Source organism: Ursus maritimus, unplaced genomic scaffold (genome assembly GCF_017311325.1).
Source record: "Ursus maritimus isolate PB19 unplaced genomic scaffold, ASM1731132v1 scaffold_32, whole genome shotgun sequence".
In the NCBI taxonomy this organism is placed as follows: domain Eukaryota; kingdom Metazoa; phylum Chordata; class Mammalia; order Carnivora; family Ursidae; genus Ursus; species Ursus maritimus.
In genome coordinates this window covers 24,333,289-24,346,177 of record NW_024425786.1, presented here as the reverse complement: position 1 = coordinate 24,346,177, position 12,889 = coordinate 24,333,289, and the positions used below count along the sequence as shown (strand labels likewise).

The 12,889-nt window shown below is 41.3% G+C and overlaps 1 protein-coding gene across 1 annotated transcript in view; it reads right to left on the bottom strand.

Annotated features, from left to right (window-relative positions):
• Window positions 1-12,889, bottom strand: part of RBBP4 (RB binding protein 4, chromatin remodeling factor) — a 21,248-nt gene extending 8,359 nt beyond the window's left edge. The window contains exons 1-4 of the mRNA XM_040619193.1: window positions 12,731-12,889; window positions 12,023-12,170; window positions 7,322-7,467; window positions 171-344 (exon numbers count right to left, since the gene is read on the bottom strand). Coding sequence (XP_040475127.1) covers window positions 171-344; window positions 7,322-7,467; window positions 12,023-12,170; window positions 12,731-12,746 — 484 coding nt within the window. The 5' untranslated portion in view covers window positions 12,747-12,889. The remainder of the gene's footprint in view (window positions 1-170; window positions 345-7,321; window positions 7,468-12,022; window positions 12,171-12,730) is intronic.

Here is a 12,889-nt window from a genome sequence, read left to right as displayed (position 1 = left end):
CATTTTTTCCCACCTAGGTAAGAAGAACGAAGGAAGAATATCCACACATACCAGTATACACCACAAGATGTTAAAATATACAAATAACAAGCAATTAAACTCAGACTGAGTGGAACAGTGTATTCCCATAGTGACTCATTATCTGTATTTGAACTGAAGAGGGCAGGTACCTGGTTTGGAAGGATGTTTTGTATAGTCAAAAACAAGAACATCACTGGATGGAGTCTTTGTTGCAATGATGCAAGGATTCTGGGGCATATAACGCGCCCGATTTACTTCTCCTTCATGGTTGATCTTGATTTCTATTTCAATTTTTCCACTAACTGAGCCAAAACCTCCAAATTCTGTAAATAAGAAATTGCAAATGAGGACAAAGCACAAGCTGCTCTATGTCACTCAAATTATGACACAGGCAAGCTTTTTATCAGCAAACTAGTAGAACACTAGAAATAATCTAGACATCTGGTAGTAGTATAAGGTGTTTTCACGCCTCTTATTTGATTCTTACCACAACCCTACATACTAGGGAAGGCAGTTAATATCCCCCAAAATTTTACCAAGAAAAACAGAAATTTGGAGTAGCTACATTAATCTGTTCTAGTGACAGGACTATGGCTGAACCTAACGCGAACTGCCATTTTTCTGATTTCTAGCCTACTACTCTTCCAGCTTACCTACACCAATTCTAGATAGTTATATAATAAAAGTTATAATACTATCTAAAAGTAAGGAACACTACCAATTCCACTTCAAAACAGATTCTCAATAAGCAATTTTCAAATCTCATTTAAAGTACCAAAAAAGTGCTGAATAAGATTTTATTTTTTTAAGATTGATTTATTTGAGACAGCGCGCACGCACGAAAGAGCACATGCATGTGAGCATGAGCAGGAGGGGCAGAGGGCAAGAGAGAACCGCAAGCAGTCTCTGCACTGAGGGCAGAGCCCCATATGGGGCCCGAGCCCAAGACCAGCACCTGAGCCGAAATCAAGACTCAGACACTCGACTGTCTACTTCACCCACGTGCCCCTTAAATTACTACTTTAATGAATATTAAAGTACACAGTGTGCCAGGTACAAAGAGTCCCCTTTACACCATTTATTTGAAGCTGTAGTTTGGAATGACCTTCTTGAAATACCACCACACCATTATTTTTTCCCCATACTATTTCTCTTAGTCCAGTGAGGAAAAACAGAGCCACAATAGCTAGTTCCATTTTCCTTAACCCCCATTTACACACGCCAACCACAATCCTTAGCTGAAATAAACCAGGCAGGCAAGGACTAGATAAAAACATTTTTTATTCACATTTGACTACTGTATGCACTTAGTTCTCCCAAGTGCCATTATAAAATGTATAACAATATAATTTGTGACCACGTAAATCTTGGCAAAGCAACATATAAACAAAGGTAGTTAATGATTAGTCGAAGAATTACAGAGGGCAGCACGATAAGATACCTAAGTAAGAGTCGGACCTTGGCCTGACTGCCAGAGCTTGGTGATTTGGGGAAGGCCTTCAATTTCTAAGTCTCAAATACCTTCTCCATAAATCAAAGTTGTGAGAGTAACTTGCAAATGAAAACGCTGTCAACAGCACTGTTACACAAGTGTTACACTTTGAAGGACAAAAATCTTTTAAAAAAGCAAGGACATAGATGGGTAATATGGCTGGCAGATTAGGTAACTTTCAATTTCCAAATAACTCTTAAAAGTTGAGATGCAAGCATTTCATACAGACTAAAAATCTAAAAATAAAAGCTCAGAATAGACTCCAAAGGAGAAAAAAAAACCCATATTAAACCAATTTTCCCCCAGAACTCTAGACCATGAGTATCTACAATGTAAAAAAAAGAAGGCATAAGATACGCGATTGCAAGGAACTTTCAGTCCAAACGCAGAGATAAAATATAACTACAGACGACTATGACAAAAAAGCCTAACTGCCAGAAAAGGGATCCCAATAACAAGGGAAGAACAACAGCTGGCACAGAGCCCACAGAGGAAGGGTATTAATTACATAATGTGGGGTATTTTGGTATTGGATACACACTAAACAGAGGGTCTCTCTAACTGTGGTTAAAATACAATAATGTCAGCTCAGAGGATTCACAATTGAGTTTTTACAAAAGGATTTATCTATTTAAAAAATAATTAGGGGTTCCCAAGCTGAAGCCAACAGATGAAAGGCCAAATCTTTCTTTCTTTCTTTTTTTAAAGACTTTATCTATTTGACAGAGCGAGAGAGCACACAAGCAGGGGGAGTGGCAGGCAGAGAGAGAAGCAGGCTCCCTGCTGAGCAAGGAGCCGGACTTGGGGCTTGATCCCAGGACCCCAGGATCATGACCTGAGTCAGAGGCAGATGCCCAACTGACTGAGCCACCCAGGTGCCTCCAAAAGGCCAAATCTGAAGTAGGAAAGAAAGACTGAGGTATCAACGTACAATAAATTAAATGACTATCAAGGTCCAGTTGTATCCCTATTTTGTTTGCTTCTCTCCACATAAAACACTATTTAAAAAATTGGAGGGTGGGGCGCCTGGGTGGCACAGCGGTTGGGCGTCTGCCTTTGGCTCAGGGCGTGATCCCGGCGTTGTGGGATCGAGCCCCACGTTGGGCTCCTCCACTGTGAGCCTGCTTCTTCCTCTCCCACTCCCCCTGCTTGTGTTCCCTCTGTCGCTGGCTGTCTCTATATCTGTCAAATAAATAAATAAAAAATCTTAAAAAAAAAAAAATTGGGGGGAGGGGGAACTTGAGCTATAATGTATTAAAAGTGCCTAGCTTGACAAATTTTTTACAAATGGATACACCAGGAAAACCAGCACCCAGATGGAAATATAGAACATCTCCAGCTTCCCAGAAAGTACTATCATGTCCTTCAAAACCAATATCCACCCCTCCCCCACAAACTAGGTAACCAGCGTTGATTTCTACCTGTAGGCCACTCTTTGAATCCACAAACACCCTTTTACTAAAAAGAGTAAACTCTAACAACAAATATCCAATTATCTCACCATGATTTAATAAGTTTATTTTATACAATTGAGACAAAAGACTAAAGCTATCTTAAAAAAAGTTCTCTAAGTTACCAAAAAATAAACTTGTTGATATTGAAAGATTTTGGTAACAGAATCATAAGTAAAATTTTACATCTAATCTATTTTACAAGGGCTTAAAATGTGACTATAGCCGGGCTGACTGTAATATAAACAGATTCTTTTAATGTCAAAACAGGACAAAGCCAGTTTTCAGTTTTCACTTTGAAAGCTCAATGATCTTTTGAAGCTGTCTGCCATCTAGTATCTAAAACCAAATGGGGTCAAGTGGATGGTAACTAATTACAATAGTTCAATCTGAGACACAGGATATTTCATCTGAGAGCAAGACAGACTAGTAAACTATCTACTTAATAATCACCCAAGAGACATTTAGGATATTACCTACTTCCACCACTGTTAAGACCATAGAGGAGAGCACCGCCCCTCTTTAAAGCACCAAGCCTACCCAGTGATCTGAAGATGGGGGGGGGGGCGGGGAAGGAAGGGGAGTAAAGGGAAGAGAAGACAGAGAAAAGGAGATAAGCTGTATAACCTTAGGGCAAGCTACAAAACAGCTACCGAGTAACAGTTTCCCTATGAGGATTAAATAGGGTGATTTATATAGTTGTACAAATATATCACACGTTATTACCAATATTTTTAATTGTTCCTCTATAATTAAGCATTAATTAAGGGGGATAAAGCAAAAGTTGGTTTGATGCTGTTCAAAAAACTCAAGTTACCAGAAAAAGATTTGAGTACACATGTTTAAAAAATCCCACTTCAACAAGCAGTGAAGAAAACAATTTGCCAGCAAATGGCTTTTTTTTTTTTAAAGTAGCCTCCATGCCTAGGATGGAGCCCAATGCAGAGCTTGAACTCACCACCCTGACATCAAGACCTGAGCTGATCCAGAGTCAGAATTAAGCTTAACCGACTGAGCCACCCAGGTGCCCCCAGCAAATGGTATTTTTTTAAAAAATATTTATTTATTTATTTGACAGAGAGAGACAGCCAGCGAGAGAGGGAACACAAGCAGGGGGAGTGGGAGAGGAAGAAGCAGGCTCCTAGCAGAGGAGCCTGATGTGGGGCTCGATCCCATAACGCCGGGATCACGCCCCGAGCCAAAGGCAGACGCCTAACGACTGTGCCACCCAGGCGACCCCCAGCAAATGGTATTTTTAAAAAATTTACTAACCACTTAGAAAAATGCTTGATTTCTACACTCCATACCCAATGCCAAAACAAATCCAGAAACATTACAGTTTTAATGGCCAAAACATAAAGAAGCATCAAAAAACAACAGGTAAATATTTTAAAATCTTGGAACGATAAAGGCATTTCCAAGAATGACACAAAATCTGAAGGATATCAGAGGGAAGTAAATCCAATGTTGGCAAGGGCATGGAGAAACATACATAAATACATCTGCTATTGGTGGGACGGTGAATCATTTTTGGAGGGCAACTTAGCAGTATTAATTTTACTTGAAAATGTTCTTGCCCTCTGATCAGCATTCCACTTCGAAAATTATTCTGTAGCAAAACTAAGCAAGACATATGGTACAAGAACTGTTTTTCAAGCCAGAAAATTGGAAACCACTTAAATGTCAAACAAGGGACGGTTAATTATAACATAGTATACAACCATCAAAAGGAGATATACCTTACACAAAAAGATGTCCAAGATACACCAGGCCGGAAAAGCATATTCTATGCCGTATCCTTAGTACCAAGAAAAAAGCCTGGTGCACAGTAAGTACTCAACATATATTTTGAATCAGTGAGCCAATAAACGGGATAGATAAATAATTCAGAAAACAATCAATTTAACAGTTATCTATATGTAGAGGATAGGTTTATGGCAGTGGCAGGGGTCCACGGTCTTCTCTATTTGCTTTCTTTTCTTTCTTTCTTTCTTTTTTTTTTTTCCAAGATTTTATTTATTTATTTGACAGAGAGAGAGAGAGACAGCCAGTGAGAGAGGGAACACAAGCAGGGGGAGTGGGAGAGGAAGAACCAGGCTCCCAGAGGAGCAGGGAGCCCAATGCGTAGCTTGATCCCAGGACCCTGGGATCACGCACGCCCTGAGCTGAAGGCAGACGCTTAACGACTGAGCCACCCAGGCGCCCCTATTTGCTTTGATTTCTAAAAAAACTTATTACACTACCAATCAGAGTATTTGCTTTTTGTCACTAACTAACCAAAAATCCTATTTAAAAACAATTTATCTTCATTTAGTAGAAAGGACGCTGACTCTAAGAGAGGCTAAATGATTTATCCAAAACCACACGACTAGTGAGTGGCGTAACAGAATCTCAAGCCTAAGTCCTTGGACTCTTCAGTTCAGTATCCACCCCCCACCCCCACACTAATGTCTACCCACAGAAGAACTTCCCAATAATTGTATCACAGACAGTTGGGTCAGTGACACAAAATCGTATTTGTGGACTTTTATCTTAAGAACTTACTACTTTGCATTCTGTATCACCCTAAGGCAAATATGGAGTGATCAAAAGATTAACGGCACACAACAATCCTGGCCAAGTAACTGGAGCTCAAAAGAACTTAGATAAAAGAATGGATTCTGCTAATCGGGAGAAATTTAAGAAACATTAAACATCCATTTTTCAGGGGGGGACACCTGGGTGGCTCAGTCGTTGAGTGTCTGCCTTCGGCTCAGGGCGTGATCCCAGAGATCCGGGATCGAGCCCCACATCAGGCTCCTCCGCTAGGAGCCTGGCTTCTTCCTCTCCTACTCCCCCTGCCTGTGTTCTCTCTCTTGCTGGCTGTCTCTCTCTCTCTGTCAAATAAATGAATAAATAAAATCTTTAAAAAACACCCATTTTTCAGATCACTTATCTCAATGGGAGCGTATCATCTCTCCGTAGTAATTTGAGTTTAAGGACAACAACAAAGGTAACTCATCCATTTCCACCTCTATTAAAAGGGAAAGAGTTAAGTATTTCACGGCTAAACCCTACGTTATCTCCTAATATAGAATATAACTAAATGGCTCATTTAATTTTTATATACACATCAAGAGCCATGGTTAAGTCATTTCTACTACCTCAAATGGAAAGGGTAATTTAAGCCAGTGTCTCTCAGTCTTTTTCCTCCCCTCTTTTTCTTTCCCTCCCCTCTAAAAAACCTTGTAAGACATCTTTTCTGACACTCCTGATGAAATTTTAATACCACAGATATTTATGTATTTATGTTTACCATGTATATCTGTGTATTTATGTTTACCATGTATATCTGTGCTTTGTATATTTAAAGAATTAAGATTGTTTTCACACATCCCCCTCTCCAAGAACCAAATTTCATCCCCTTAGGGGCGATTATCTCCCATGCTGAGAATGCACACATGCATGCACGAGAGCCAACAATAAATGGTGGACTTTGGGGGCACCTGGCTGGCTTAGTTGGTAGAGAATGTGACTCTTGATCTCAGGATTGTGAGTTCAAGCCCCACGTTGAGTAGAGAGATTACTTAAAATTAAAATCTTAAAAAAAAAACAAAAAAAATCTATGATGGTAATAATTTGCAATATACGAGTGTATCAGATCAACACCTGTACACCTTAAACTTACACAACGTTATATGTCAACTACATCTCAATAAAGCTGGAATAAAAAACAAAACAAAACCAACAAACCCCCCCCCCCCCCCAAAACACAATAAAGGGGCACCTGGCTGGCTCAGTCAGAAAAGCATACAACTCTCATCCCAGGGCTGAGTTCGAGCCCCACGCTAAGTGTTAGAGATTACACAAATATAACTTAAAATTAAAGAATGAATGGTGGATTTTGGCTTCCTTCAATTCTAGACCCCCCCCCAAATCCAGTAGAGGAAGATTTCCAGAAAAGACATAGAACTAAGTATGCATTAAGTATGTCTTCTGATATCTAATCTAATATCTGTATTGCAAACTCAGGCTTTCCAAAGCTCAAAATCTTTTTTTTGAAGATTTTATTTATTTATTTGACAGAGAGAGAGACAGCCAGCGAGAGAGGGAACACAAGCAGGGGGAGTGGGAGAGGAAGAACCAGGCTCCCAGCGGAGGAGCTTGATGTGGGGCTCGATCCCATAATGCCAGGATCACGCGCTGAGTCGAAGGCAGACGCTTAACAACTGAGCCACCCAGGCGCCCCCAAAGCTCAAAATCTTATTACTAACTTGACAAGCTAGTTAATCAAACTTTATACCCTTTTCATGATAATTCAAAGATATGAAAGCTATAACCCATACATCATTGCTTTTTTCGGTCTGAAGTTTCCTACCTCCTTTCTCGCTGTCGTAGTGTGAGGCGTCAAACTGAGCATCGTCGTTCGGGAGCTGCACACTGGCTATCACAAGATGGTTTTGTTCATCCGACGTGTGTGTTCCCAGGACAAGCCGATGAATGCTGAAGTCCTTCCCCTCTGGTCTATAATAGCAATACATGGTCACTATTCAAATTAGGTAACACTAAGAAAGACAATGAAGTCAGTGATATACATGTACACGAAAGGCACGATTACATCCAGGTTTTGGGAAGAAAAACTTATTAAAAGCCGTATTTCTAGGCGCCTGGGTGGCTCAGTCAGTTAAATGTCTGCCTTCGGCTCAGGTCATGATCCCGGGGTCCTGGGATCGAGCCCCACATTGCGCTCCCTGCTCTGTGGGGAGCCTGCTTCTCCCTCTCCCTCTGCCTGCTGCTCCCCCTGCGTATGTTCTCTGTCAAATAAATAAATCTAAAAAAAAAAAAAACAGCAACATTTCTGACTTTTTTTTTTTTTTTAAGATTTTATTTATCTGTCAGAGAGAGAGAGAGAGAGAGCGCGCACAAGCAGGGGGAGCAGCAGGCAAGAGGGAAAAGCAGACTTCCTGCTATGCAAGGAGCTTGATGTGGGACCCTGGGATCATGACTTAAGCTGTAGGCAGATGCTTAACCGACTGAGCCACCCAGGCGTCCCCACATTTCTGACTTTTATCATATTTTCCACAGAGAGGAGTATGAGGAGGACCACACAGCACTTAATTTTGTAAATATTTCTTAACTTGGCCAAAAATTTACAATTACTTTGGGGAAAAATTCTAATGGAATAAAAATGTGAATTATTCACCCTTTACAATAGGTTGGGGGTAAAGAAAATAATTGCTAGGTATACTAACACTTCAGGTTACTTCATTAAAAGGTAAAGGAAAGGGGCGCCTGGGTGGCTCAGTCGTTAAGCGTCTGCCTTCGGCTCAGGGCGTGATCAAGCCCCACATCAGGCTCCTCTGCTGGGAGCCTGCTTCTTCCTCTCCCACTCGCCCTGCCTGTGTTCTCTCTCTCGCTGGCTGTCTCTCTCTCTGTCAAATAAATAAAATCTTAAAAAAAAAAAAAAAAAAGGAAAGGAAAGAAAATAACAGTAGGTAAGGTAATTGCTTATTTACCAAATGCCTAATCAGTGGACAAATTGTGAACTACAAAATGAACTACAAAAATGATTAAGACATGATTCCTGTACTTGAAAAACTAGGGGCAATTAGATAGTCACGTCCATAAATAATTAAAATACCAGTCAATAAATACTACATGAAAGGCACACAAGATGGGAGTTTAGATAAGAAAGATTACTTCTGGAATTAAGGAAGTGTCCATGAAAGAGAGGGTACTTCACCAGATGTCAAAATGAGAACTAAAACCCAGAAGAGACAAGGGCTCTGGAAAACAGTATTCCAAGAAAAGGGAATTGAGCAAAGGGCAGGTCTACAAAATGCTAGACACCTAAGCAGTTTACAAACCATGTATTAGTTAAAGATGAAGATACCTGAGGTTTAGGAAAATCAGCCAACTTGCCTAAGATTACACAACTACTAGGACCAATATCCCAATATGACTTTGGATGTGGGAAAAATACAGTCAGAGAGAAGGCTAAAAAAGGAAGATTCTAGGGTACTGAATGCCACCTTAAAGAATTCACAATTCTGTATTACAGGGGGAACAAAGGACCATGGAAAATTTCTAAGGCACCTAGCACCATCAGAATTACCACAGAAGGATTAATCTAACAGTATAAAGCAGAAGTTCTTCAAGTGCAGTATCAGGACCAACAGCATCAGCATCATCTAGGAACTTCAGCTAGAAAGGCAAATTAAATTCTCAGATCCACTCCAGACCTACTAAATTAAGAACTTGGGATGCTGGGCACAATGATCTATCTTATAATCCCTCCAGCTGATTATGAGGCATGTTCAAGTTTGAGAACCTCTGGTCTAGAAAAGGAAGATATGACACAATAGAATCCACTGGGGCTTATAAATGAACTGTCAAGTGAAAAAAAGAGAAAAACCTAGGAAATGTCACACCAAAGTCAACTATGATAAACAGAAATAGGAACAACAGGAGAAAGCTGGAGTGGGAAAAAATATACTCAGTTTGGAACATGTGATGTTGGGGAAGACAGTAACGTACTCCAAAGACACCAGTAGGCAGCTGAAAATTCAGGAAAAGCTCTCAAGTTGGGTCTAGAGATAACCAATAGGAATTCCTCTTAAGTAATCCTCATATTAAAAAGAAAATTAGTACTGTTGGGGCACCTGGGTGGCTCAGTTGGTTAAGAGTCCAACTCGTGATTTCAGCTCAGGTCATGATCGCACAGGTGGTGGGTTTGAGCCCTGCGTGGGGCTCTGCACTCAGCAGGAGGCTGCCTGAAGATCCTGCCTTCCCCCACTCTCACTCAAAATAAATAAATAAAATCTTTAAAAAAATTGGCATTGTTATATGTATAGAATACAAAAAAAGGAAGGTAAGGCTGGGTATTTGGACAAAGGTCAAACACTGCAAAAAGGTTTATTTACCCAGTTCTGCTAAAGTAGAAAGCTACTAAGATAACATAGATTTCAACCTTGGGGAATTTAGTCTAATTCACTGCTTTCCAAGTTGAGTTAATCACTACATTATATAAGAAGGTTTTTAAAAATATGGCTCCAGAACGATTTAGTAGGTGTGGGGTGGCCAATACTGATCCACTGATCCAATAATGATATAGCTCATGACTGTGGAATCACCATTCAACTATTTTTCATTAAATACTCTGCCACCAGTTCCTAAATGGTTTGACTATCACTGAGAACTCCTGAGAGAAATGACTCCACTTAACCTGAACTCAATTCTTTAAAAGAAGAAGAAAAAAAAGATTTACTTATTTTTAGAGAGAGCGCGAATGTGCAAGCCCATGGGAGCGAGTGTGGGGGGAGGGGAAAGCCTTAAGACCAGGGTGCAGAGCCCAAAGTGGGACTTGATCTCACGACCCTGAGATTGCAACTGGAGCAGAAACCAAGAGTTGGACGATTAAGCAACTGTGCCACCCAGGCACCCTGAACTTAAATAATTCTGATGATCCATCAGTAGAACATGGAACTCCTGGTCATGATAAAGCTTCCAACTCTAAATTTCTAGGTATTTATTAAGAGTTTGGTAAACATCATTAGAGCAGACTTCATTTTTTAATGTCACTGCGAAGGAAGCAACGTCTTTAAGTTATTAGTAAAATTTGTATCAAATTTCTATTACTTGTTGAGCTGAAATAGTCTAATAACCACATTCTCCAAGATCTGAAGACATAAATTTTGAAGAAATTTATTTAGCACACAATATAATTTTTAAATGCTAGTCTGAATGGTGAAACAATTTTATAAAAGAAAACCCATTATCCCAACAGGCACATTGGTCTTGATAAAATTTTGTATTACTTAAATTCACCTTCATCTTTGCACTGTCACTTCCTCCTGGAAGCCTTTCATGATACCCTAAGTTTAGGTGATTTTTTCCTGCCCCTGATCATTTTTTTTTATCTGTGCCACTCTTATGATAATTATTTTTTACTGTAATACAGTAGCCCCCCTAGCTGTGGTTTCAGTTACCCGCAGTCAACCACAATCCCCTCCGGAAGTAGATGATCTTCCTTCAGACTTATCATCAGGTCAATAGTAGTCTAATACTTCATCATAATGCCCATGTCATTCACCTCACTTCATTTCATCACATAGGCATCTTCTCAGCAACATCACAAGAAGGGTGAGTACAGTGAGAGATTTTGACAGCAAGCGACCACAATCAGATAGTTTTTATTATGGTATATTATTATAATCACTGTTTTATTATTAGCCTCTTACGTGTCTAATTTACAAATTAAGCTTTTTTGCAGTTATGTGTGTATAGGAAAAAACAAAACATAATACAGAGTTCAGTACTATCCATGGTTTCAGGCATCCACTGGGGATCTTCAGCCATATTCCCTAAAACTAAAGGTGGGGGGAGGTATTTACCGTACTACATACAGAAGCAGTCAAGGCAGGGAAGGTGTCTATCTAAACTTGCACACCCTGATATATGGCACCTTGCAGACCCTAAATAAATGGAAGATAAATTAAGTACCATTTTATCTTCTTAGAGGTAAGCTTCTCACGTGTAAGACCTACCCTACATGTGATTGATCTCTCACTATGTGTAATTCCCTTATATAAGACCTATCCCACCCTCAGGTGTTAGTTCTAAGCATCCTAAGTATCTCTGTAAAACTGCTCTTAGCACATGTAACTATAACTATTAGTTTACATTAGCCTCTTGAACTATGCTTGTGCTCCTTGAAGGGAAGTACCATATCATATAAATCTTTGCACTACGCAGCTACTACCTATAGATTCCAATGTTTTGCTGAAAAAAACTGAACTCACATCATTTTTTTGAAAGCTGACACATTTTACACTATTTGGTCAACTGTAGTTATAATAGGCTATTCAATTCGTTATCAGGAAAAGAAAACAAGTTTTCTCTTATCAGGTACATTGCAAAACTATTTTTACATTTTGTCTTATTTTTTTGGCCTAGAAAAAAACGTCACCAATAGGTTTTGATCGCGTGCTGTCTTTGGGTGACTGGAGGAAAACAGGGAAAATCAACGTGAGAAATCTACACTGAGGACACAAGATAATGTTCAAAAGATTCACATCACCTGGTTACATCTGGAAGCCACTGTGCAGTTAGGCTAGGCCACTCCAGAGCATGGGTCATCACCAAATCGTAAAGAAAAGGGGTGTTCTTTTTCCATATTTTGTACTCTTCGTTGATCACACGTTCTTCTACTGCGTCATCAAAGGCTGCTAAAAAGTTAAAAACAAATTAAGTTAGCGAACACAAATGGAAACCGAGTCAACACTTCCAAAGCTACCGGCACCGCTCGAGTCCAGATTCTGAAATGGAGGAGATATGTGTAAATCTCTCCGCGGCGGAGGTACCAACACCCCTCTCCACCCGCGCAGGCCCGCAACTACTCTGGGGCTAGCCAGGCCCGTCACTCCGTTAGCCGTTCCGGCGACGGCGCCGGGCCTCACGAGCACGCTCCCGTTCGCGCTGAGTCTACCGAACCGGCGCGGAGGCCCGCGCACCGGCCCCTGGGGTAGGGAACGGCGCAGGCAGAACGGGGAGAGGCGGGCAGACCGACAGGGAGCGCGGGGAGGGACCAAACATCGGCTGGGGACCCCCCCACCAGCTCCACGAACTGGTGCGCCGTTAGCTCGCCCCGCGGGGCGATTTCTCCTCACGCCTTCGATGGTGGGGACAGCACTCAAGAGTCGGGCTTGCCTTCACTGCTAGGCCCTGCCGACGCCGCGGAACCAGCCCGGCACCCCCCGCCCTCCTGGGGCGGCCCCAGCACCCTCACCTTCCTTGTCGGCCATGGCGGGCAGGCAAGCCTGGGGGATCCCGGGGTCGAGCGTTGCGGGAGGGGCGGGGAGGCTACGAGCCCTCGCTCTGCGCGCGCGGCCTCTATTGTTTCCTGCTGCCCCTGCGTGAGGGCCGACTCGCGCACCTTCGCGCCAAC